At 37.7% G+C, this 21,204-nt stretch overlaps 3 protein-coding genes and 1 long non-coding RNA gene across 4 annotated transcripts; 3 read left to right on the top strand and 1 right to left on the bottom strand.

The window, feature by feature from the left end:
• Positions 1-8,995: 8,995 nt before the first annotated feature.
• LOC113326596 lies at positions 8,996-11,680 on the bottom strand. The gene is made up of 4 exons (XR_003348410.1): positions 11,431-11,680; positions 10,854-11,213; positions 9,889-9,995; positions 8,996-9,790 (listed from the first exon to the last, which is right to left on the bottom strand). It is a non-coding gene; the product is annotated as an uncharacterized LOC113326596 (long non-coding RNA).
• Positions 11,681-13,175: 1,495 nt separating this feature from the next.
• Positions 13,176-16,042, top strand: LOC113326039 (protein FAR1-RELATED SEQUENCE 5-like). Its single transcript, XM_026573847.1, has 2 exons — positions 13,176-13,258; positions 13,708-16,042. Exon 2 carries the CDS (start codon positions 13,884-13,886, stop codon positions 15,249-15,251), a length of 1,368 nt encoding a protein of 455 aa, XP_026429632.1. The 5' UTR covers positions 13,176-13,258; positions 13,708-13,883; the 3' UTR covers positions 15,252-16,042.
• Positions 16,043-17,623: 1,581 nt separating this feature from the next.
• LOC113326926 lies at positions 17,624-18,777 on the top strand. Its single transcript, XM_026574588.1, has 2 exons — positions 17,624-17,874; positions 18,024-18,777. The coding sequence occupies exons 1-2, from the start codon at positions 17,808-17,810 to the stop codon at positions 18,542-18,544; spliced, it is 588 nt and encodes a 195-aa protein (XP_026430373.1). The 5' UTR covers positions 17,624-17,807; the 3' UTR covers positions 18,545-18,777.
• Positions 18,778-19,171: 394 nt separating this feature from the next.
• On the top strand, positions 19,172-20,091 carry LOC113326053 (chitin-binding lectin 1-like). Its single transcript, XM_026573858.1, has 2 exons — positions 19,172-19,441; positions 19,560-20,091. The coding sequence occupies exons 1-2, from the start codon at positions 19,375-19,377 to the stop codon at positions 20,003-20,005; spliced, it is 513 nt and encodes a 170-aa protein (XP_026429643.1). The 5' UTR covers positions 19,172-19,374; the 3' UTR covers positions 20,006-20,091.
• The last annotated feature ends 1,113 nt before the right edge of the window (positions 20,092-21,204 follow it).

Genomic DNA, 21,204 nt, shown 5'->3' with positions numbered 1-21,204 from the left:
TATTTACATTTACTATTCTCTTTTTATTTTTGGAACAAGAGATGATGGAATTGATAAATACTTTTTTATTTTTTTTTTTTTTTTTTTTTTTTTTTTTTTTGAGGAAACACTTTTGATACATATACAAAAGGAAACAAAAGATTACATGACACTTTGCAAGAGGTAGCCCTTTTTGATGCACCCAGTTAAATTCGATGGTTGTCTTTCTTAATGTAACCTCCATCTTCTATCCCAACCAACCAAAGAACAAGCTAGTCAAGTTTCGTTCAGTATTCTAAAGTGATTGGCAATCGTAACTTCCTATCCAACACCTTGAAGATCGAGGCCATACATGTATTGGTAGATCGTGCGCGTGCAAATTTCTTATCACTATGTGAATTGTGCTAGAATCAGGGTGCCTAAATATCTAGACTAAGACTCCTAATAATTACATATTTGCACAAGAGTCAACATTTCAAGGTAAATGAGCTCCATTTTTATGATTTTTTTCAATTTTTTATTTTTTTTTTTGAATTTTGATTTTTCAATTTTTTTTGGAATTTTTCAATTTTTTTTCAAAAAAAGAAGGAGTTCGTTTTCAATTACGGCAAATTATCATGGTATCTACTCTATACCCCCAAACCTAAACTAAACATTGTCCTCAATGTTTCAAAATATGGAAAGAATTAAAATGCAACATATGGAAAGGGACATGCTGAGTAGAGTAAAAGGAGAGAGAATACCCGATTTCGGCGAAAGCAGAATTAAAACTCCGTTATTCAAAGCAAAAATCCAACATATTTCAGCCGAGATCATATTGGATGAGCAGAAAATATATACAAAAGGAAATTTTACTAACACATTATCTACAAGAAAATTTGGTTTTTTTAATGGGATTGGACTTTTTGGAAAAAATTTGGTTTTGTTGGGAAAAAGACAAATTTTGGTTTTTATGGGAGAAATTTTTGGTTTTTGAAATTGGGAGCAAAAGAATTTTTTTTTTTTTTTTTTGTTTTTTTGTTTTTTTTTTTTTTTTAACAAAGAAAATAAAATTTGGTTTTTGAATAGGAGCAAAAGAAAATTTTGGTTTTTTTTTTTTTTTTTTTTAGAAAAAGAAAATAAAATTTGGTTTTTGAATGGGAGCAAGCCCACTGTTTGTCCTCTAATGGAATGAAGGCTGCGGCCTACGAAAATCCAAGTTTTAATTTTGAAAGTTTAATTTGGCCCAGTTGTTAAGGCCCGACGTTTGTTTTAAAACTTTGGTTTCGAGGTCCACTTTTGAGTGGAAGCAAGTCCACAATCAGTTATAAGCTCAGATGGGTTTAAACCCAGGGTCCAAAATACAAGTCCAATGGAAGAATTTAAACAAGCCCACACAAAATAAATACAAGCCCACAAATTAAACAAACAAGCCCACAAATAAATTATTACAAACCCAAAATAGAAAAATAAAAAGCCCAAAAAATTGGGTTAATTATTACAAGCCCACAATTAAAGAAATTTGGAAGCCCACAGGTTGGGTTCTCTCAATGGAATGGGTTTAGGCTTACCTTTGTAGCACAGCCCAGCTGCTCTGATATTGTTGCAAAAACCCAGTTGGGTTTTGGTTCTTTTCCTTGGTGGCGTCCCAGCAGAGGAAAAACAGGTTCAGAATCAGCAGGTCCAACAGCAAATGAAATGAAGCAGATGCAGAAGCAAATGCTATGAAATGAAATGCAAAATAGCTAAAGAAAAACACAGATAAAACACAGCACCAATCCCCGGCAACGGCGCCAAAAACTTGGTAGGCTTTGGGATATGTAAAATTAAGCGTGATAAAACGGGGGCCTACAGTAATACCGCAAGTGCACGGTCGTCGGTTGTAGCTCGTGCAAGTACGGGTCGATCCACAGAGATCGGGTGTGTTTTGGAAAGTGTTTTAGCTATTTGGGTTCCTAGATTTGCTTAGGGCTTAGAATACCCCTTTGGAACTATTGGGCTTAATGTACTAATGGGTTTGTTAAAATAAAATGAACTGAGCTTGGGCTCAGTTAGTCTTTGAAGTGCAAATGGGCTTTGGCCTTAAACTTAGGCTTTTGATTAAGCCTGAATTGGATTGGGCCTTAATGAATTTGGGCTTTGGTCTTAAACAACTGGGCTTTGGTTAAGCCCACAGATGACTGAATTGGGCTTCAGTTTGAAGTGAGCCTTGGACTTGAGATGTATTGGGCTTAACTGGGCTTCAAAGGCTCTTGGGAGTGAACTGAGCTTTTGGGCTCAGTTGGTTTGGGTCTTTAGCTAGGCCTTTGGGGAGGAAGCAGCAGGAGAAGAAGTGGCAGCAACAGCTGCAGCAGTGCAAGAGAAAGAGGTGCAGGGCAAGTGCAACAGCAACAGCAGAAGGGGAGATAGTGATGCAGCAGGAACTGCAGGAAGGCAGCAGCAGCAGCTGCAAGGGAAGAAAAGCAGCAGCACTGCAGAGGCAGCAGTGTAGCAGAAGAAGGCAGTGCACAACAGCAGCAGCAACAGAGTTGCAGCAGCAGCTGCAGACAACTGCAAGGCAAGTGACCACAAAGCAAATAGCAGCCAAACAGTGAACAGAAGCAAATGAAAATAGCAACAAACAAAACAATGCAAAAGCAACAGAAAACAACACAAGAATGAACCAAGGCCTAAGGCCAAGGGCAAAGATGAGGTGAAGCTGAAATGAAGCAAGGCTAGGCTAAAGCATAATACAGGCAATCACAAATAGAATGGGAAGAAAACTAGCTTGCTATGAGCACTAGTTCCTCCCAATGCACAACCAACACTACAACCTAAGCATACAACAAGAATGGCAAGAAAATCAGCTTGCTATGAGCACTGATTTCTTGCCATTGCACAATCACATCAATGCTTCAAGATATCTAGCCTAGCATTCCAACAGATGTGACAGCAAATTACATAAAACAGTGAACATTTAACAGTGAGTAGAATTGACAGTGAAAGGGGCAACAACAAACATGATCACAACTAACTGAACTAACATTGAACAACATACAAACATCTACACATTACAGGATACATTTAACAAGACAGGACATAAGCATAACATAGCATTAACAGGGATATAACACATTGAACTGAAATTGATTGAAATATGAAAATTAACAGGACATAAGCATAACAGGAATACAACATGAACATGAAACTAAGCATAACACATTAACAGGAAAATGAACTGATACAGGCTAACACATTAACATAACAGAAGACAAGCAATTAACAGAACAAAGCAAACACAAGCACATTTAACTGAAACATGAACATTTAACAGAAATTAGCTGAAATTGAATTTAACAGGACATGAAAGTCCTGGATGTTGGCTAGTCCAAACATGGTTTTTACAACACACCCATAAGGCTATTTATAGTCACAGACCCAAATTCCCTAAATTACACAATTAGGGTTCTTCCCCAAATTTTTCCCCAAAGTCAGTGAAATTAGGTTTTGCAAATTACCTAATTTTATGGCACAATTCCTCCCATGTGCGACGACCCATCCTTCCTCTGACGCTCCTGCTGCTATCCACGCCTCCAATTGCTTCATCTATCAATCTAATTCACCAAATCCAATCCTAACAGTGAAGAGGATGGTGGAGTTGTTGAAATAGAGTAATAGGTGATAGGGGTGATGATAGTAGTGATGGGTTGTGGTTGTTGTGGAGAGTTGGTGGTTTGGTGGCTGTTGCAGGAGTGGTGGTGATGATGGTGGTGCGGCAGGGAAGGAGGTGGTTCTGCAGAGAGGGGTAAGGTGGAGAAGAAAGTGGCTCGATGGTTTGGGAGAAGGGTGCGTTTGGGTGAGGTGTAGGTGCTCGGTCGCTAGGGTGTGAGGCGAGTGTATCGAGTTTGATGATCTGCGACGCTTAGCCGTGGGATGCGAAGATGGTAGGTAGATCGGATGGTTCCTACTGATGAGGTTGGTAGCTACCGTCAGATATTTTGATACAACGAAGTTAACGGCTCTAGATGGGGTTAGGTGTTGTAGTGTAAATCGGAGATATCAAACGTTGATGAACAGCAAGGGACCGACCGTTGGATTCAACTACCATCTAATCTGAAGGCTTGGAATTTCAGCGCTGTGGTGCTCGGCAGAGACATCAGATTTTGATGATCTATGAGGGAGCGACCGTCGGATGCTTCTGAGAACTGATCTGATGGCTGAGAACGGAGGCGCTTTTGTGTGTAGAAAATGAGGTTGTGCGCACCATTCTTCGCGGCTTCCTTGCGTAGTTTCTCCCGGCTTTTCACTACTTTTCTGCTCTTTTTGCCCCGCGACTCATCCGAACTTTATTTATTACCTAAAAATGCAAAATTAATTAATAAAAATATTTATTCTTGAAAACAATGAAAATACAGAATATGGGATAAAATGTAGAATTAATGCGCAAAAGATGAGTTAAAATGCCAACAAAAAGGGATAAATATATACAATATTTGGCACTCATCATTGTGCTTAAGAGATACAATCAGTCTGATTGTAAACCTGCTTGTACTTCGTACGATTATTCTTGTAGTCTCAAGAAAAATAAGGGTAGTGGAGTATCTTAACTTGAATACTCAAAAGTTATAGGATGTCTGATGAATTTAATGAACTGTAAGAGTCCAGACATTGCCTATATAGTGAGTAAGTTAAGTGGATATAATTGTAGTCCAGAGCAAGAGAATTCAGATGCACTGAGTAGAGTATTATGGTACCTAAAATACTCTTTTGATTTATGAAAGGTATCTTGTTGTCCTTGGGACTTTATGATGCAAACTGGATAGTTGAATCAGAGGAGTCTAAGTCTACGAGTGGATATGGTTTCACTCTAACATGTGGGTTTGTTGTTGGAAGATTTCCAAACAAACATATCGCTCAATTCATTATGGAATCTGAGAGTATTGCGTTAGATAAAGCATGAGAGGGGGCCGAGTGCCTAAGATGCTTTTTAGAAGACATTCCTCTTTGGCATAGGCCTGTGCCAGCTATATCTATACATTGTGTTAGCCAAGCTATAATAGTTAAAGCTAAGAAATAAATAATCTCAATCGGCGTTATTTCCATTGATTGGATAAAGTCCAAGGAGAATATCGCGCAATCTTTGACGAAAGGTTTGTACAAAGAGATAGTTAAAAATGCATCGAGGGGGTTGGGGCTTAAGCTCATATATTAAACTTGCCATGAAGGATACTCAACCTTGCTGACTGGAGATCCCATGATCAAGGTTTCGAATGAGACAACTAATTTGTGGTGGGTAAAGGTAAACACTATCAGAGATTTTCATTCTCTGTCCCTTCCCTATGGTGTAGACGTGATAGTGTGACTGCATGTGGAGGATGACTTTTTAATAAGTCTTAATGAGTTCTATAGTTTCAATTTAAGATTGAAGTGGGGTGTAGCAGTAACACTCTTTATGGAAACTCACCTATCTGAATGAGGAAGTGGGTCGCTTCCTGTGAGAATATGAGCTGATTCTCTAGAGCATTCTGAGAAACAGGATACGTCCAGGGCCAAAACGGACAAAACGGCACGAGCTTGGCAACAACCTTGGAGATATCACCCGTGGTTGTTATCGCGAATTACATCAAATGCCAGCAGTTCAAGACATAGTTCACTGTCTCTAGCAAGTAATTCCGGTAATATCTCACTAAGCAAAGATTCAAGACCTCATGGACACCTCTGCCTAAAATGGTATTTCCTGCGCTTTTTATGTGATTTTCGTTTTGATGGGTTTGGTATTACTGGAACTTAGGACCTAAAGGTCACTAAGGGTTCACTAGTTCATGCTTTTTCACTTTGGTGAAAGATACCTAGAGTCTCACCATGTGAGAACTAAAGATGAAAGCTCTCAATACTATTATGATTTATGCAATCCATAGTATGACCCTGGGGTCAACACACTTTTGTGTGAGGGAGAGGACGTAGAAATGACTAGTATGATTTCAACACTTGCACGATCAGTCTGTTTGGATCGTGAGGTTGGGATGTTAATTTACCAAGATCTATCTGTGTTTTCATGTTTTATTGAGTTTTCATTCATGTGGGGGATTGTTGGAAAACGATTAATAAAAATATAATTTTTTAAAGTTTTAATAAAAAATTATAATTTATTGTTTTATTTTGTGAATGAAACTTTTTAGTCCCACATCGTGGAGTTTCCAATTTTTAGTAGTTTTAAGAAACTATATAAACCTTTTAGTCCCACATCGGGGAGTTTTTCTTCTTAAGTTGTATTTGTCAATTATATAAAGAAATTCACTACTTTTGTAAAATCTATGGGAAAGGGGTTGCTCTATATTTTAGAAGGACCCCTAAGGGAAAATATTTTATAGCGTTCTTTAAGCATTCGCGATTTTCCTTAACGGTTTTTTCGGAGTTGCCAAGCTCAAGTTGAGCATCTACTACATATGCTAGTAGTAGGTGTATTAGGGTGTTTTATCCTGGAGATATCCGTCCTGTGAGGGCTATAGCATCACTCTTGAGTGCATCCGGGCGCTAATGTCTTAAGGACAGCGTGTTGAACACGTGACTCACTCTATTTTCCAAAGTTTTGCCTTGTTGCTGTTGCGGAGATACGGGGAGCTTGTTCGTTTCGTCAAAGCAATCACTTCCATTATAAAGGAGCTAAGTATCAATAACTTTTGCTTATTTGATTTTTATTTGTTTTTGATTATTGCACCCAACAATTACTTCGATAGTCCACATTGTTTTTCTGTTTTGCTATTTTATTCATGATGAATAAACAAGTTATACTAGCAATTATTGAGCGCTGCATTCAAAGGAAAAAATAAACCGACTGGTGTTTAGTTTTCCTTTTCATTTGGCCTTCATATTTTGATGTTTAGTCTTTAGGTTTGTCCTTTTTTTTTTTGAAATTATAATGGACATTATCGTTTTTGTTTACAGCTACAACCATGGGTTTTTATTAAAACAAATTCTAACAGGGCTTATCGTTTTTTTTTTTTTAATTTATTTATCTGTCTGTCAGACTGCACAATCTCCACAAGGTACACCATTTCCTTATTTTCTGTTGATCTCAATATATTACTCTTGCAAGTATTCTGTTGTTGTTGACCATTATTAGCTATTAGTAAGTAGCTTATACAGTAAGTAGCTTATAGGAACCATATTCATTTGCGAATAGAGGTTGAGGAGAAGATGTATGGTTATCTGCTGAGTTTTTAAAGGATATGGTACAACAGCTTCATTGAGCCTAAGATGGGTGTGGTCGGTGCATACAATGGGTATAGATTTAACGGCTTGATAAAATGTAAGACCAACGTTGTCGTTGCATATAAGTATTCTTCCTCATTTTTCCGTTTTAATAATCATTACTGAAATATACATGGATTTTCTGTGGTTTTGTCAACTTGCATTCTAATTGCTTTTTGATTTTTGGTTTATGCAGTGTCGACTTGGCGTAAAAAGGTTGTTTTTGCTGTGATATATGCGCTCATGCCTCTATCAAAATGGTGGTAAAAACTGTCCAACACACGGTCAAGAATGCCAATGGTGTCTCCAACAGAAAGTTAATAGATCTGGATTTGTTAGCAAACTTACTCAATTGAACAAAGAATACAGACATGAGAAGAGAGAGTCTTGTGATTTGAATTTCTCTCTTAATTGTGAATGCTGAATGCTGATCCAATTTTTCCTTTCATTTTTTTAAGGATGTGGTACAACTTAATTGTGATTTGAATTTCTCTCTTTTTAAGGATTTTTTTTAAGCTTCTTAAATCAATTTTTCTCTACGAGGTTTTTTAATCTGTTTTTTTGTCATATCTTTTAGCAAATAATATAGTAATCTCTTAGCCATGTTAATTTCTCTGTATCTACATATGCTGTTTTTCAGAGAGATCATGGATACTGTAGCCACTTTAGATTCTGGATGATCCCCTATCTCCTAGGTACTTTGACCAACACTTCGGGGACTGAATGGTGCACCGAAGATCGCTACTTTTATTTTATATCTGGTTAGATACTGAATGGCTCAATCCAACATTGTTTCTGCCCCTTCACCCTATGGTTAGATACTCCAGGTCCTCTTGCTCATACAAATGATGGATCCTTATTTTTTATTTCCATTTGCTTATTTTGCCTTTTTTACATCTACTTAGTTTGTTTGCATGGAGTATCTTTGTTTCTATGCGCCTTTGCCTTTGTTTTATTTGTTTTCTTTCTTCTACTTCGTCAGTTCTGGGCTATGGTTAAAATTTCTTTGTAGATGAGATTGCCAATAGTTGTCGTACACGTTGTACTCTATCTTGAATTCTTTTTCTTGAGATTCCCATTTACGGCGTTGATAATTTGTTTTGCACTGGATGCCTGATAGTGGAACAATACTAATATCTCAAACATAGAAATCAAGATTTTAAGCTCTTCGGTAAGGTGTTAAGATGTGTCATCAAATGAAAAATAAAAACAGAAAAAAATTTCGACTCCCTGAGTTGTAAATCATTTGATAAATAAACAGCTTTTGCATCATCACATTTTCGCTCTTCAAGATGTGTGAATACAAGATAGTCTCTTATCTCACCAAAGAAAAAAAATGGGTTAAATTTGGTAGCGTGACAACGTCAATTTTTTGGGTCTTCACAAGATTGGGCCGCATTCATATTTGCATGTGACAAAGCATATGGATATTACATGTACAGTGAGTCTTTTTTTGTTTTTTGAATTATAAGTGCAGTGAATCGATAAATTGTACTGATTGGACCTTAAAGTTTCATGCAACCAAACTGTTGTTAAATATTTCAACTGGTTACTTTTACGGTTCTTAACTTCATATAGCCCTTTTTGGCTCTTTTTTTTTTCCTTGCATACCAACTAAAATATTAGCTTATTGACTTTTTGTTTGTAAGAAAAGTATTTTCTTTTCTATTTCTATTCTTACGGATTTATTACTCCTTTTATAATATTATTATTTAAAACAAGCGTTCCATAACTGAGAAATAGACCCATGCATCGCACGGGTGACAAACTAATTTAATACAAAGTGTATAAACAAAAGACGAACTGGTTCTAGAAAGAGAAAGGTAAGTTTAAATAGCCTCATGAAAATGTTATTACATGATTGCAATAAAAGGAATTCTTGAACTTCCCTAGTTTCAAAATCTTGCCACAATGTGCAACTGTCGCACAAAAAGAAAGAATATACATGATGGTGTTCAAGAGAGAGGAACAAATCATCAGAGGAAGCAGAAAGCATCCTGGTTTCATTCAGTATTTTATGCTACTTCCTTAACTAAATGTGAGCCTAACAATAATCTGCTTAGCACGTCCTTGCCATTTTCTGGAACAAACCTGCAATAATCAATCCACGAAATATGTATCTTTTTAGAGACAATAATGATTAGGACGATAGAAGTTTAGGAAGTTTTATGACTCAACTTTAGGAAGTTCGGATGAAACCTCTAGCCTACTCGATGTCTATAATAAAATGTAAGCTCTTGATGCTGCACTGCTCTGTTCATACTATAATTGACTACATATGTGATTCATAAGGTTTATCTGTATTACTTGCTGATAAAACGAAATAGAAGTGGACACGAAATTTCTCTTTCGAACAAAAGATAGTATCTGAGTTTTTGTCATAGTTGTTGTTCTGTACCATACAGTTGCTCCATATGTTTACTCCAATTGGTGTTCATGTATCCTTCTCGCATTGTTACTTTGTTCAGCTAGAATGAGTTTCAAAGAAAGCTATTCAATTTCACACTTTCATGGTGTTATACAGTTATTGAGAAAATTTTGCCTCGACTCAGCACCGCAAGGAAACTTCAGTATCTGATAAATTTCATGTATGCAGGCACACCTGAAATATGAGGGCAATATGCCAACACATGGAGCTGGTAAGTCTGGCTGATAAATAAAAAAAGAAAAACAATGAACCAGGTTAAATAGAGTGCTTACAAATTAACATAGGAGACCATGGTGTTGCTCAGCGTAGCTCCTTAGCTGCAATTGTAGGGGTAAATAGAGTAACCAAAATTTATCAGTTATATTGGTACTTGATAGGCCTGCAGTCAAAATACAAAAAATCAAACACAATTCTACAATGAGATTTAGTAAACAAACCCTTTAAATCAATGGATGGCGAGTATAATGAATTGTAGTAGACAATCTAATCAAACATGTTATGTGCACTATAAGATAGCTAGTATTTCTTCCCTAAATCAAGGGATTACTACCGAAATACGAAAATTGAATATTCAGAAGTTCTAAATTCCCAAAAGTGAACATTCAGAAATTCATCTTATTTGCAATCTTCAGTCCTACTTCCCGTAACCATACAGAACTCAAAAATACAGAATTGGGTAGATCAATATGTTTCCATAAATCAGAGTTAATATACAAATTTGAAGTTGATAGCTGGTACTCGAGACTATTAAACGTGGTTTCTGAAAATATAGCTAACACTAAAATCTCGAAAGAAAGAGAATTGATAGAGGGAGAGAGGCAGTAAACAATCAGGGTTGTAAAATTTATCTCTCAGGACTTTCTACAAACACCTTGTATGCATTTTGGTTGTGAGGATATACTACAACACTGTTGATTTATAATCCATTCCAGATCTCCTTCTCTACAATTTATTCAATTCCTGCAAAAATCCAAATCTCCTAACACACGAAATATTCATATACGTCACCTTGTATCAAGGACTTTCTCCGGCAGATAAAAATTATATCCAACATCATATCAACTTATATCATCTTGTTGCCATAACCAAATTTCAGAATCACACCCAAGCTTCCCACTACCTCACGGACTATAAATCATGTCCTAATCTTCTGATTTCACGACCATATCAGCGGCAGCATACACAGACAAAATAGAAAATAAAAAACAAGCATAACAGAGAGATATAAAATTCATACCTGATTAGGAGAAGAAAGGAGTTGATAGTGGAGATTGCAGGAGTTAATTGGGATTATGCGAGCAAAAAATTAGGGTTTATTGATATTGTCCACCAAAAGAGAAGAAGAGAAAGACGGGAGTTTAAGTATATGGTGTAAGCCAAATGTAAGTAATTAATTTGGTGTAAATCCTCACATAAGTGTTGTCTCTCCGCGGTTTTGCTAACGACGTTACAAACGGTCAGTTAAATAAATGGGTGTAATCCAGTTTATAAGAGGAAGTCGTATGGTGGAATCCAAGCTATTCCAAATTAAGCCTGCACATAGGCAGGTCGGCCCGATATTTTGCCAAAACCGGCCAAATCTAGGGTTTCAATTGAGCTGAAATTGAAAAAATAAATAGCAATTGCATGAGTTCATATTTAGATGTAAAGTGTTACAAGCTTACAAATAAGATACACAGAAAGAGGGGAAACCTAATTACTTAAGAGTAGCTTTTTTAACAAAATTTAAGATACCCAATTTTTTTAAGAACCCTAAAATTCTAATTTAATCTTCAAATGAACCAAAACATATAAAATATAGATCAATCTTCAACCTTTAAAGGTGGTGATGCTGGTAATGGTGGTGTAGGCTAGTGAATAGTGATGATGGTGTAGGCCAGTGACGGTGGTGTTGCAGGTACCGCTACTGTAGAATCAAAAGGAGGAGGAAGAAGAAGAAGTAATAAATCAAAGGAATAAGAAGAAGTAACGAATAAGATGGTGACTGTGGTGTTGGTGGCTTCCTTTAGAGAGTTTCAGAAGAAGTGTTTCAAAGAGGGAAGAAGAAACATCAAGAGGGAAGAAGAAGAAGAAGAAGAAGTAAATAGAATGAGAGTATACGTGTGAGATGTGTTAGGGTTAGGTATATATATAGAATGGACGACTAGGATTATGTTAGATGTTTAGATCTATGGTTATTATTAGCTCACGGTTTTCTCTGCTCGGTTCGGCTGGCCTTTCAACTAATACCGTGCACCAAGCCGTAGATTCTACGGTTATGATCTCTAATACCGCCACCGGCCGTTGAATGTTCGGTATAGCTCGGTTCGACACCGGTTCAAGCGGTTCCGTTCCAGTTTCTCAGCCCAGCCGGTTTCCTGCGCAGGCCTATTTCAAATGTGGAAAAATCATGGAATGTCAAGTCTAGTGGCTTCCAAGTTGGTGTTTTTCATGAAAATTCCAAGAAGTGTTCCATGGTTTCGTAGAAGGTCCCGCAGAATCCATTTGAGTGCTAATTTGATTTAGCGTAAAACGCTGTTCCGAATAACACAGTACAAGACGAAAAACACCAATCAGAATAGCGCTCAAAGCTAATCAGAATAGCACAAAACGCTATTCAGCCATTGAAAATCTAATGGCTGAGAAAAAAACGCTAATCTTAATAGTTTTTTGCGCTATTCTGAAAAGCGTTTTGTGCTATTTTGATTATCGTTTTTTTAGCGTTATTCTGATTAGCGCTCAATGCTATTAAGATTAGCGTTTTTGTTGTTCCACTACTACACTTGCGCTTCCATCCATAATTCCAAATGGAAGATGAAACTCTTCCAATATAAGACTTGCTCTAATGTCAGATTTTATCTAATTTAATTTGAGGGGCTGTCACACTCACCGTGAGACGTGGGAGCGGATATGACTCAGTAGTCAGTACTTACCAAGGTAGTTAATTTCGGATTCCGGTTTATCTCGGTCCCGAGCGAGACACTGGTACAACGTTGTCTCGGGGAGATTCCGTTTTCAAATTTCGGTGTAATTCCGGTTCCAACTTTTATAATAAGAAGTGTTTGTTGCCAGGTTCAATTAATTTCAATCCTAGTTTGAGTCAGACTATAAGATTGAGGGACTATTGACCCACTTAAAAGAAACCTAGTATTAGTAAATCTGGTTGTTCACCTTCCTCATCATCAACACCAAATGATAATTTTAGGTCAAGAAATTCAAACACAACAACAAGCAATAATACTAGTGAGTGAATTAATCTGATTAATTTTTGTACTTGAGATTAATCCACTCAATTTAAAAAAAATTTATATATATATTCCGGCCGAAATTTTCGCAAAGATTTCGTCCGGCCGAAATTAACAAAATCTAGTCTTCTTGGACCGAAATTCGGAATTTCGCCGAAATTTCGGCCGAGATGGCCGAAATCGACTACATAGGTACTTACTACTTTAAAAGAGGGAGATAGGTAGACTCGCGAGTCTGTTCCGGGTCCACTCAATTGAGTCGGTAGAATCTAATAAGCGCAAAATCTCTATATTCTCCTTCTTCTTCTTCAGAAATTGTAACCGAAACCCTAGCTAAAAACGATCAACTGTTACTGCAGGAGATGAAGTAGAGATTACTCAAAACATTCGGAGGTGCGAGGCAAAGAGAATCAATGAGGTAATTAAAACTTTCTCCTATTATTTTCTTCAATCTGCTCTTTCTTTCTTTAGGTTTTTGAGTATGGGTCTGTCTTATAGGGTTTCTTTTCACTGATTTGAGTCTGGGTTTTTCTTTTTATCGGTTTAAAGCTTTAATTTTGGTGATTAGATTGATTTTTCAGTTGGAAAAAAGTTGCTCTTAAGAAGAAAAAAAGAAGAGGATGATAAAATTAGGTCACTTTGATGGTAATGTTGATATGGGGGTACTTAAATTTTGAAGAACTTCGTATATTCTTCTTAATTATCGATTGATATATCGCGTTAAGCACAAAGAATTCACTCTCAATTAGTAAAATTGTTTGTGAGTAATGTAATTTGGTTCAAAGTTTTTGCCATCTGTCAAGTTTTATCATGACTTCGATCGTTGTCTGGCGATAATGATATTAACAATCATGCGACAAACTGCAGATTTGGTGCGCAACGTAAGCCTTGTGGAAATTCTTCACTAGGCGTTTCAGTGAAACAGAAAGATTCCATCTTATTGTTGAAGTGGAGAAGCATTTTTTGACATTGCCAAGGAAGTGAAGAGACAGGTTTAAGTTTGTTCGTGGTAGACTTAAACTTGTAGCTTTTTCTTTGAATAGATGGAAGAAAATTCACCAATGGAGGTTGAGACTGGTGGAGACATTGAATTATTTGATCCACGAAAAGCATATTGTGCAACTAGTTTGCAGAATTGGGGCGAAGAGGAAGATGTGTTGGTGAATCCGGAGCATGAGGAACGTGCAAAGGAGGTTTTAAAAATTGATATGGCGGATCAGTTTGTAACTGATCAGGTGTTTAATACACGTGATGAAATGATTGCGTGGTGTCAAGATGTTGGGAGACAAAATCATATGATAGTTGTGTTTGCAAAGTCTGAGAAAGCAGTACCGGGAAGAAAGACAAGGATTACATTGGGTTGCGAAAGGGGTGGTGTGTTCCGTCACCATACAAAGAAAAACCAGGCTTTGCTTGAATTTCCGAATAGGACCTTAGCGCTAACGGTGAGGTCAAGAAAACACACCGGGACAAAGAAGTGTGGTTGTCCATTCACCCTTAAAGGAGTCTGGCAACCAGATGATAAATGGAAGGTTAAGGTAGAATGTGGAGAACACAACCATGCGTTAGAAAGCACCGTAGTTGGTCGCTCGTTCGCAGGTCGATTGAGGGACGACGAGAAGCAACTGCTGAAAGATATGATAAGAAGTGGCCTTGAGCCAAATGAAGTACTTACCACACTTAAGAAAACGAGCAAAGGTGCTAACAAGTCTACCATGAGAACCATCTACAATGCAAGGGCGCATTTGAGAATAACTGAAATGGAGGGGAGGTCTGAAATGCAGCAGGTTATGAAGCTTCTGGAAGAGTATCACTACGTGGAATGGCACATTAAGGATGAGGAAACTGACGAGGTGCAAGACATAATTTGGAGCCACCCAGATTCTATACAGTTGGCAAAGAGTTTTCCTTCAGTATTGATGATCAATTCCACGTACAGGACGAGTCGGTACCATATGCCTCTTTCCGAGATCATAAGGGTCTCGTCAACTGGTAAGACATTTACTGTTGCGTTTCTGTTTATGAAAGCAGAAATAAAAGAGCGCTACACATGGGCTTTGATCCAGTTGAAGGCGATATATGAACCCAATGCACTGCCTTCCGTATTTGTGACAAGTGGTGTTGATGCTCTGGTTAGTGCAATCAAAACCGTCTTCCCAAAAGCAGATCACATTCTTTGCACCTTCCAAATTTCAAGGACCATAATGGTTAGCTGCAAACACGAGTTCCACAACAACGAATACTCTGGCAGTTTCCTGAAGGATTTGGAAAACCTGATGCAGTCTGAGACTCCTGTTGCTTTTGATGAAGGATTTGCATCATTTGAGAGTAAATGGATCAACTACCCCACATGTGTTCAATATCTGCGGGACAATTGGTTAGGTCTGAAGGAGCACTTTGTCTCTGCTTAGACGAATAAGGTAAAGCATTTTGGTTACACAACCACAAAAACTATCGAGAGTGCACATGGGAAAACAAGTAGGATGCTTGGACCGTCACAAGGAACTTTTGTCTCATGCTGGACGGAAATCCACAGCTCTATCACCAATGAGATTACAACTGTGAAGGAATCCTTGGTAGATAGCTTAGTATCAGTGAAACCATCACATAATTTACCAATCTTGAAGGATTTGAAGAATGCTGTTTCTCATCTAGCATTAGATATGCTAGTAGCAGAGCGTTCTCGAGGTCAGTCCATTGACATCAATGGTTCATCTTGTGAGTGTTCCGTACGGTTTACTCATGGATTATCTTGTGCACATGAGATAAAACAATTTGAGCACGAGGGTCGATTGATTGCGTTATCTGATATTGACCCACACTGGAGAAAACTTGTAGCTGTGCCTGCTCCAATCATGCCTCGCAATCCAGATAACCTTCCGGAGTTTGATTTATTTAAACAGAAGTGGGAAATATCATCAGAGACAGAACGCCTTACAATGTTGAAAAAGCTGAAAGAGATTGTTACACCTCCAACATCAGTGCTTCAATCCCCATCAGCAAATGATTCCGTCACTACCTGATACAACCATCATAGTACCTATTCTGTGATTATACTGCAGATACGAATTTTATGGGATCATTGTCAGAAATGCTGTTAACAAGGATATTATTGTGACTGAGATTAACAAATGGATTTCTTGACTGTATGGGCATGCTGGAGTTTTAATATTGTATAGGATGTGATGCTTTTTTTTACCTAGGTTTGCCAGGCATCTTTACTCTAAGCCTATGTGTCTTTTTATTTTGTCATAAGTTCCGAATTTTGTTCTCATGTCCTTGAAGAGTTGTATGGTCTGCGACTTAAATTCATGTCTAAATAGATAATTTGGTATTTATATTGTATAAAAGACGGATCAGATGGTGTCTTGACTGGAAAATCTTGTTACTGAATGAGCAGGAAAGCATAACTTGATTGTGCTGGCAACTTTTGTTTTGTTTCTTTAACAGCATGTAGGTGATAAGAGATCAGTTCTTTTATGTGGATTTTTGCGGAGAAGTAAGTAATTGTGTAAAGCTAGATCTGAGACTTTCGATTCTTGGATCCCGAAAGTGGATCTAACTGCGTAATAATGTCTAACATGTGGTGGTAAGTGCGACCTAGATCTGTATAATTTTTATATCTGAATTGGTTTTTCTAGCAATTGGTAATCAACTGATAATTGAAATTTCGATATTTTTCACCTTAGGTTGGAATGGAGTGAGGTTGCCATTATTACAGGGCCCATGAGCTGAAAGTGTCTCCATCTATTGTTTGACCTCTACAAGGAAAGAAGCCGCACTTGTTGTGGTATCTTTCGTTTTCTGCACATCGATAAAAATGCCTGTAAATGGAGTTTGATTTATTTTCCAATTGATAATATCGTAAATAGATTTAAGTTAGTATTACACCTTGTAACTCATATTAAGTTAAAACATGCCTTTGTTATGGCATTATGATGAAATGAATTTCTTGGATCCGTAATCTGTTGGGAGGTTCTTTTTGTGGGAGCTACCTACATTAGACCATGCATCATCTAAGTAGGAGCAGTTAAATCTATATGCAGCCTTCTAATCTTGTTTTCATGCAGGCTAACTGCTTGACTTTCAGTACTTTTAGTGAGTGGCAGTTGGTTGGTGTTTCTTTTTTGCTTTGTTCTTGATTTATGCACTCTGATTATGCCTTATGTTTGACATCAAGTTTAGGTCCTCTAAAGTTTTCTTTAGTTTCTTGAATGTGGCTGCATCATTTCAGGGTTCCTTTGTAGCAAACATTTGGTACTTGGATTAGGTTTCCAAAGATCCTATAGGAAGTTAACAAATTTGCTGTTTGTTTTTTCATTATTTCTGTATTTCTCTTAAAGTTGTACTGCCGAAGAAGGGTTTACGGTTTTTGTTTACTGTCTTGGAGATGGTAAGAAAAGCTCCTCCAAGCCAAACAGCAAATTTATATTCACCCCAATAATTAAAAAAACAATGATCCTTTAGGCAATACCAGCTTGCACTGATTAAACAGAGCTATCAATAGTCAGAGAGTTCACTGAATAATTGAGCAGGTACAACAAAATATGGTCCACAAAGTTAAACTCTGTTTCTATTTTTCACTAAATGTCCCGAATCTTGAGTAGTTAGATTATTTAATGTGCGTTCCCAGTTTAGAGTACCACAGCACTTTACTAGTGTTACTAATAAATTTCATTTATGACATAGTGGAAAAAATTGTTGCTTATCTACGTGTCTGGGTCTTAGGTTTTTTGAAGATTTGTCGTGTTTTTGTTACTTGTCATGTCTGCATCGTGGGTGTCTATCTCAGCAAGGCTTCCAAGAAAAAAATCTCAGAAGTCACGTTAAAAGCATGGTCTAATTGTTAGGTTTAAACATAAATGAATGATCTACTTCTGTTATTATGAATAGAGAGCTAGGCTCACTTCATATTTCATCAGAGTAAAAGAAGAATTTTCTTTGTTTCAGCTGAAGTCATCTGAAATATGGCAACCAAGATTTCTCCCGTGTTCGTTACTGCTCTTTTCTTCTTTGCAATTGTTAACATGTCACGTAAGTTTCCAATAACTAGCTACTGGTCTATGTTGTTCTTTTGTTTTTATTATTTTATACTTGATCAATTTATTAGCTGGCAACCATGAAATCTAAATTTATCACCACAATGTGTTGCTAATCATTGTTTTATTTTGGCAACATTGCAGAGACGGCATTCGCTAAATGGAACATAACCAAAATCTCGTCATTAAGCGGAATCACTGGAGCAGAAATGTGTAGATCCGGGGACACATACGATGCCGTTGATTGTGGTCCAACAAGTGAATGCAAATGTTGTAATGAGTGGTGCGAAGATAAATGCAGCGGAATGAGTAGTTCAGTGGTTAAACAAAAGCGCACAAAGTTTATAAACTCCGAAGGCTATCCTACTACAAACTGTGAGTGTTGCTGCACTCCACCCGGTCAAATCTGCAAACCCGGCGACATACAGGATGTCTATTTATGCGGTCCAACACGTGAATGCAAATGCTGTATTGATTTGTGTGAAGATAAATGTAGGGGAATGGGTAGTTCAGTGGATTCTCAAAAGTGCACAAAGTTTATAAACTCGGAAGGTTATCCTACTACAACATGTGACTGCTGCTGCAAAGGTTACGCTGCCACCATCCCCACCACCTCCACCCTTAAGTTGTCCAGCGGAGATGGAAGTTCAAGTATCATTGGATGAGGCACTATCTCCATCGATCACTACCAACATCAAGTTCACTACCATTTGCAATAATGTAGTATTGTTAGGTTTTCGTATCAGTTTGCTGCTTTCTAGGGATGCAAGATTATTGCAGCTCATTTCGTATGTTTTAGTTTATGTACCTTGATGCTTGTTTTAGCCGTATTGTATTGTTCTTATGCTGGTTCATATCTGAATGGAATCTGCCATATCGTCCTTGTTTTTGTCGTTTATTTTTTATTTTTTTACCCGTTGCACTGATTTAACAGAGCTATAAAAAGCCCGGGAGTCCACTAAAATTATGCAACAGGTACAACAAAATATGATTCACACAATTAAACTTCGGTACACCTTTATTTTTCACTGTGTTCCAAGTCTTTTGAGTAGTTAGATCATTACATGTGCATTCTCAGTTTTAGCGTACCGCAGCACTTAAAAGTGTTCAGTAAAAGAAAAGGGTTCTTTAGGCCGTACCAGCTTGCATTGATTAAACAGAGCAAGCTGGCTTTCTAGAGAGTTCAGTATATTATGGAACAACAAAATATGGTCCACAGGATACCAAAAAATAAAGAACAAAAAAAAAAATCTGCATCTGTAGGGTTTAATTTTCACTAAATGACCCAACTCTTGTGTATATCCCAGGAATGATTCTCAAAAGAAAAGAAAAATCCAGAGTCTCGTGAAAAATGTGATTTATATCCATTTGATCTTAAGAACAACAAATAAGGGTGACCACAACATGATCTACTATTGCTATAAGTAGAGCTCACATTGCACAACCCAGAACCAAAAGAAATTTCATTGTTGCAGCTGAAATCATCTTATTAATTATGGCAACCAAGATTCCTACCGGGTCCTTCACTGTTCTTCTCTTCTTTGCAATTGTTAACATGTCAAGTAAGTTTCTACTAACTAGCTACTTGTTCTTGTTTTCTTTTCTCCGCTTAATCAAAAACTATAGTCCCAGAGTATTATTGCTATTGCTAATTATAGTTTTATTTTGACAACTTTGCAGAGACGGCAACCGCTAAATGGGATATAACCGAAATCGTAACGCTGAGTGGAATTACCGGAGCAGAAATATGCAAGTCCGGTGACATATACAATGTTGTTCTATGTGGTCCGACACATAATTGCGGATGCTGTACAAATTGGTGTAATGGTAAATGTCGTGGAATGGGTAGTTCAATGATAAATCAAAAGTGCACACCATTTATAAACGCTCAAGGTTATCCTACTTTAACATGTGAGTGTTGCTGCAAAAATATGTCGCCTCCTCCCCCATCACCACCACCTCCATCACCAACCCCTCCTCCCCCATCACCACCACCACCACCTCCCCAACCCTTTTGTTGTCCGGCAGAGATGGAAGTTCAAGTATCACCGGATCAAGCACCGTGCAAGTACACTCTGTTAACACAACGTGACTCCATGTCATACACGGCAGTCCTGTATATTTGAAAATCCTTGTATATTAGGAAATTGTGTTTATTTAGGAAAGATAGTATCTTAACCCTCAAGTTAGTTGTGCATACATATATGCATTGAGTCTCTGTATATCGTATAAGTTGAAATCAATAATATACAAAGTCTTGTTTGAAGTGGTTCTGTCTCTTCTGTCTCTGTTTCAGTAGTTCTAGCTTGGTATCAGTAGGTTAGCCGATCCTATTCATTTATGACAGACTCATCAACCATCTCTTCTACAACCTCTTCTACAGTCTCTGCTATGATTAACTCTACCATGTCTTCAATGCAGTCTTCTATGATGTCTTCTTTTCAGTTTTCTCAACCACATCACATGATCACTGTAAAACTAGATGACACCAATTACTCCTTATGGCGTGCTCAATTTCTTCCTTATCTTCAGGGACATGACTTGGATGGTTATGTCACTGGTACAACTCCATGCCCTCCACCAACTCTTGCTGCTGATCTCCCAAACCCTGCCTATCTTTCCTGGAGAAAACAGGATAAACTCTTAGTTAGTTGGCTGTTTTCTTCTCTTACCCCGGCTGCTTTTCGTCATGTACATCGATTAACAACGTCTAAAGAAATCTGGTTGTCTCTGGAATCTCTTTATGGCTCTAAATCTGATGCTCAAGTTCATCATCTTCACTGTGAACTACGAGAATTACGGAAAGGTTCCCAAACTATGCGCCAGTACATAGACCGTGCTCGTGATCTTGTGGACATCTTAGCAGCAGCAGATACCATTGTCACAGACAAAGAGTTTCGTCACTGTCTCTTAGCTGGCTTGGACAGTACCTATGATGCTATTGTCACATCATTAACCACAACGATGAGTTCGCTGTCTGTTGAAGATTTTCTCACTTTTCTCCTGACGTTTGAACTACGTATTGATCAACAGACAAAGCTTTCCAACTCTCAACCAGTTGCTAATCTCGCTGCCCAGAATCGACAATCCTCGTATAATTCTTTTTCATCATCTGGATCATCTTCAGCACCCAACTCTCAGTTATCTTCTTTTCGTCCTACTGGTAACAACAGAAATCAGAATCAACATGGGCCTGTTTCATCTCATCCTGTTTGTTTTCAGAATCAACGTGGGCCTGCTTCACCTGACAATCAACGTGGGCCTATGAACTCTGATACTTCTTCTACTCGCTGTCAACTTTGTGGGCGTAAAAATCATGAGGCCC

This window comes from Papaver somniferum, unplaced genomic scaffold (genome assembly GCF_003573695.1).
Source record: "Papaver somniferum cultivar HN1 unplaced genomic scaffold, ASM357369v1 unplaced-scaffold_10, whole genome shotgun sequence".
In the NCBI taxonomy this organism is placed as follows: Eukaryota; Viridiplantae; Streptophyta; class Magnoliopsida; order Ranunculales; family Papaveraceae; genus Papaver; species Papaver somniferum.
The sequence above is the reverse complement of the archived record's forward strand: the minus strand, read 5'-3'. Positions and strand labels throughout refer to the sequence as shown.

Coding starts and splice junctions, on each gene's coding strand:
- LOC113326039 (XM_026573847.1), top strand. CDS start 13,884: ATGGAAGAAAATTCACCAATGGAGGTTGAGACTGGTGGAGACATTGAA.
- LOC113326926 (XM_026574588.1), top strand. CDS start 17,808: ATGGCAACCAAGATTTCTCCCGTGTTCGTTACTGCTCTTTTCTTCTTT. Junction 17,875..18,023: donor TGCAATTGTTAACATGTCAC/GTAAGTTTCCAA, acceptor GCAACATTGCAG/AGACGGCATTCGCTAAATGG.
- LOC113326053 (XM_026573858.1), top strand. CDS start 19,375: ATGGCAACCAAGATTCCTACCGGGTCCTTCACTGTTCTTCTCTTCTTT. Junction 19,442..19,559: donor TGCAATTGTTAACATGTCAA/GTAAGTTTCTAC, acceptor ACAACTTTGCAG/AGACGGCAACCGCTAAATGG.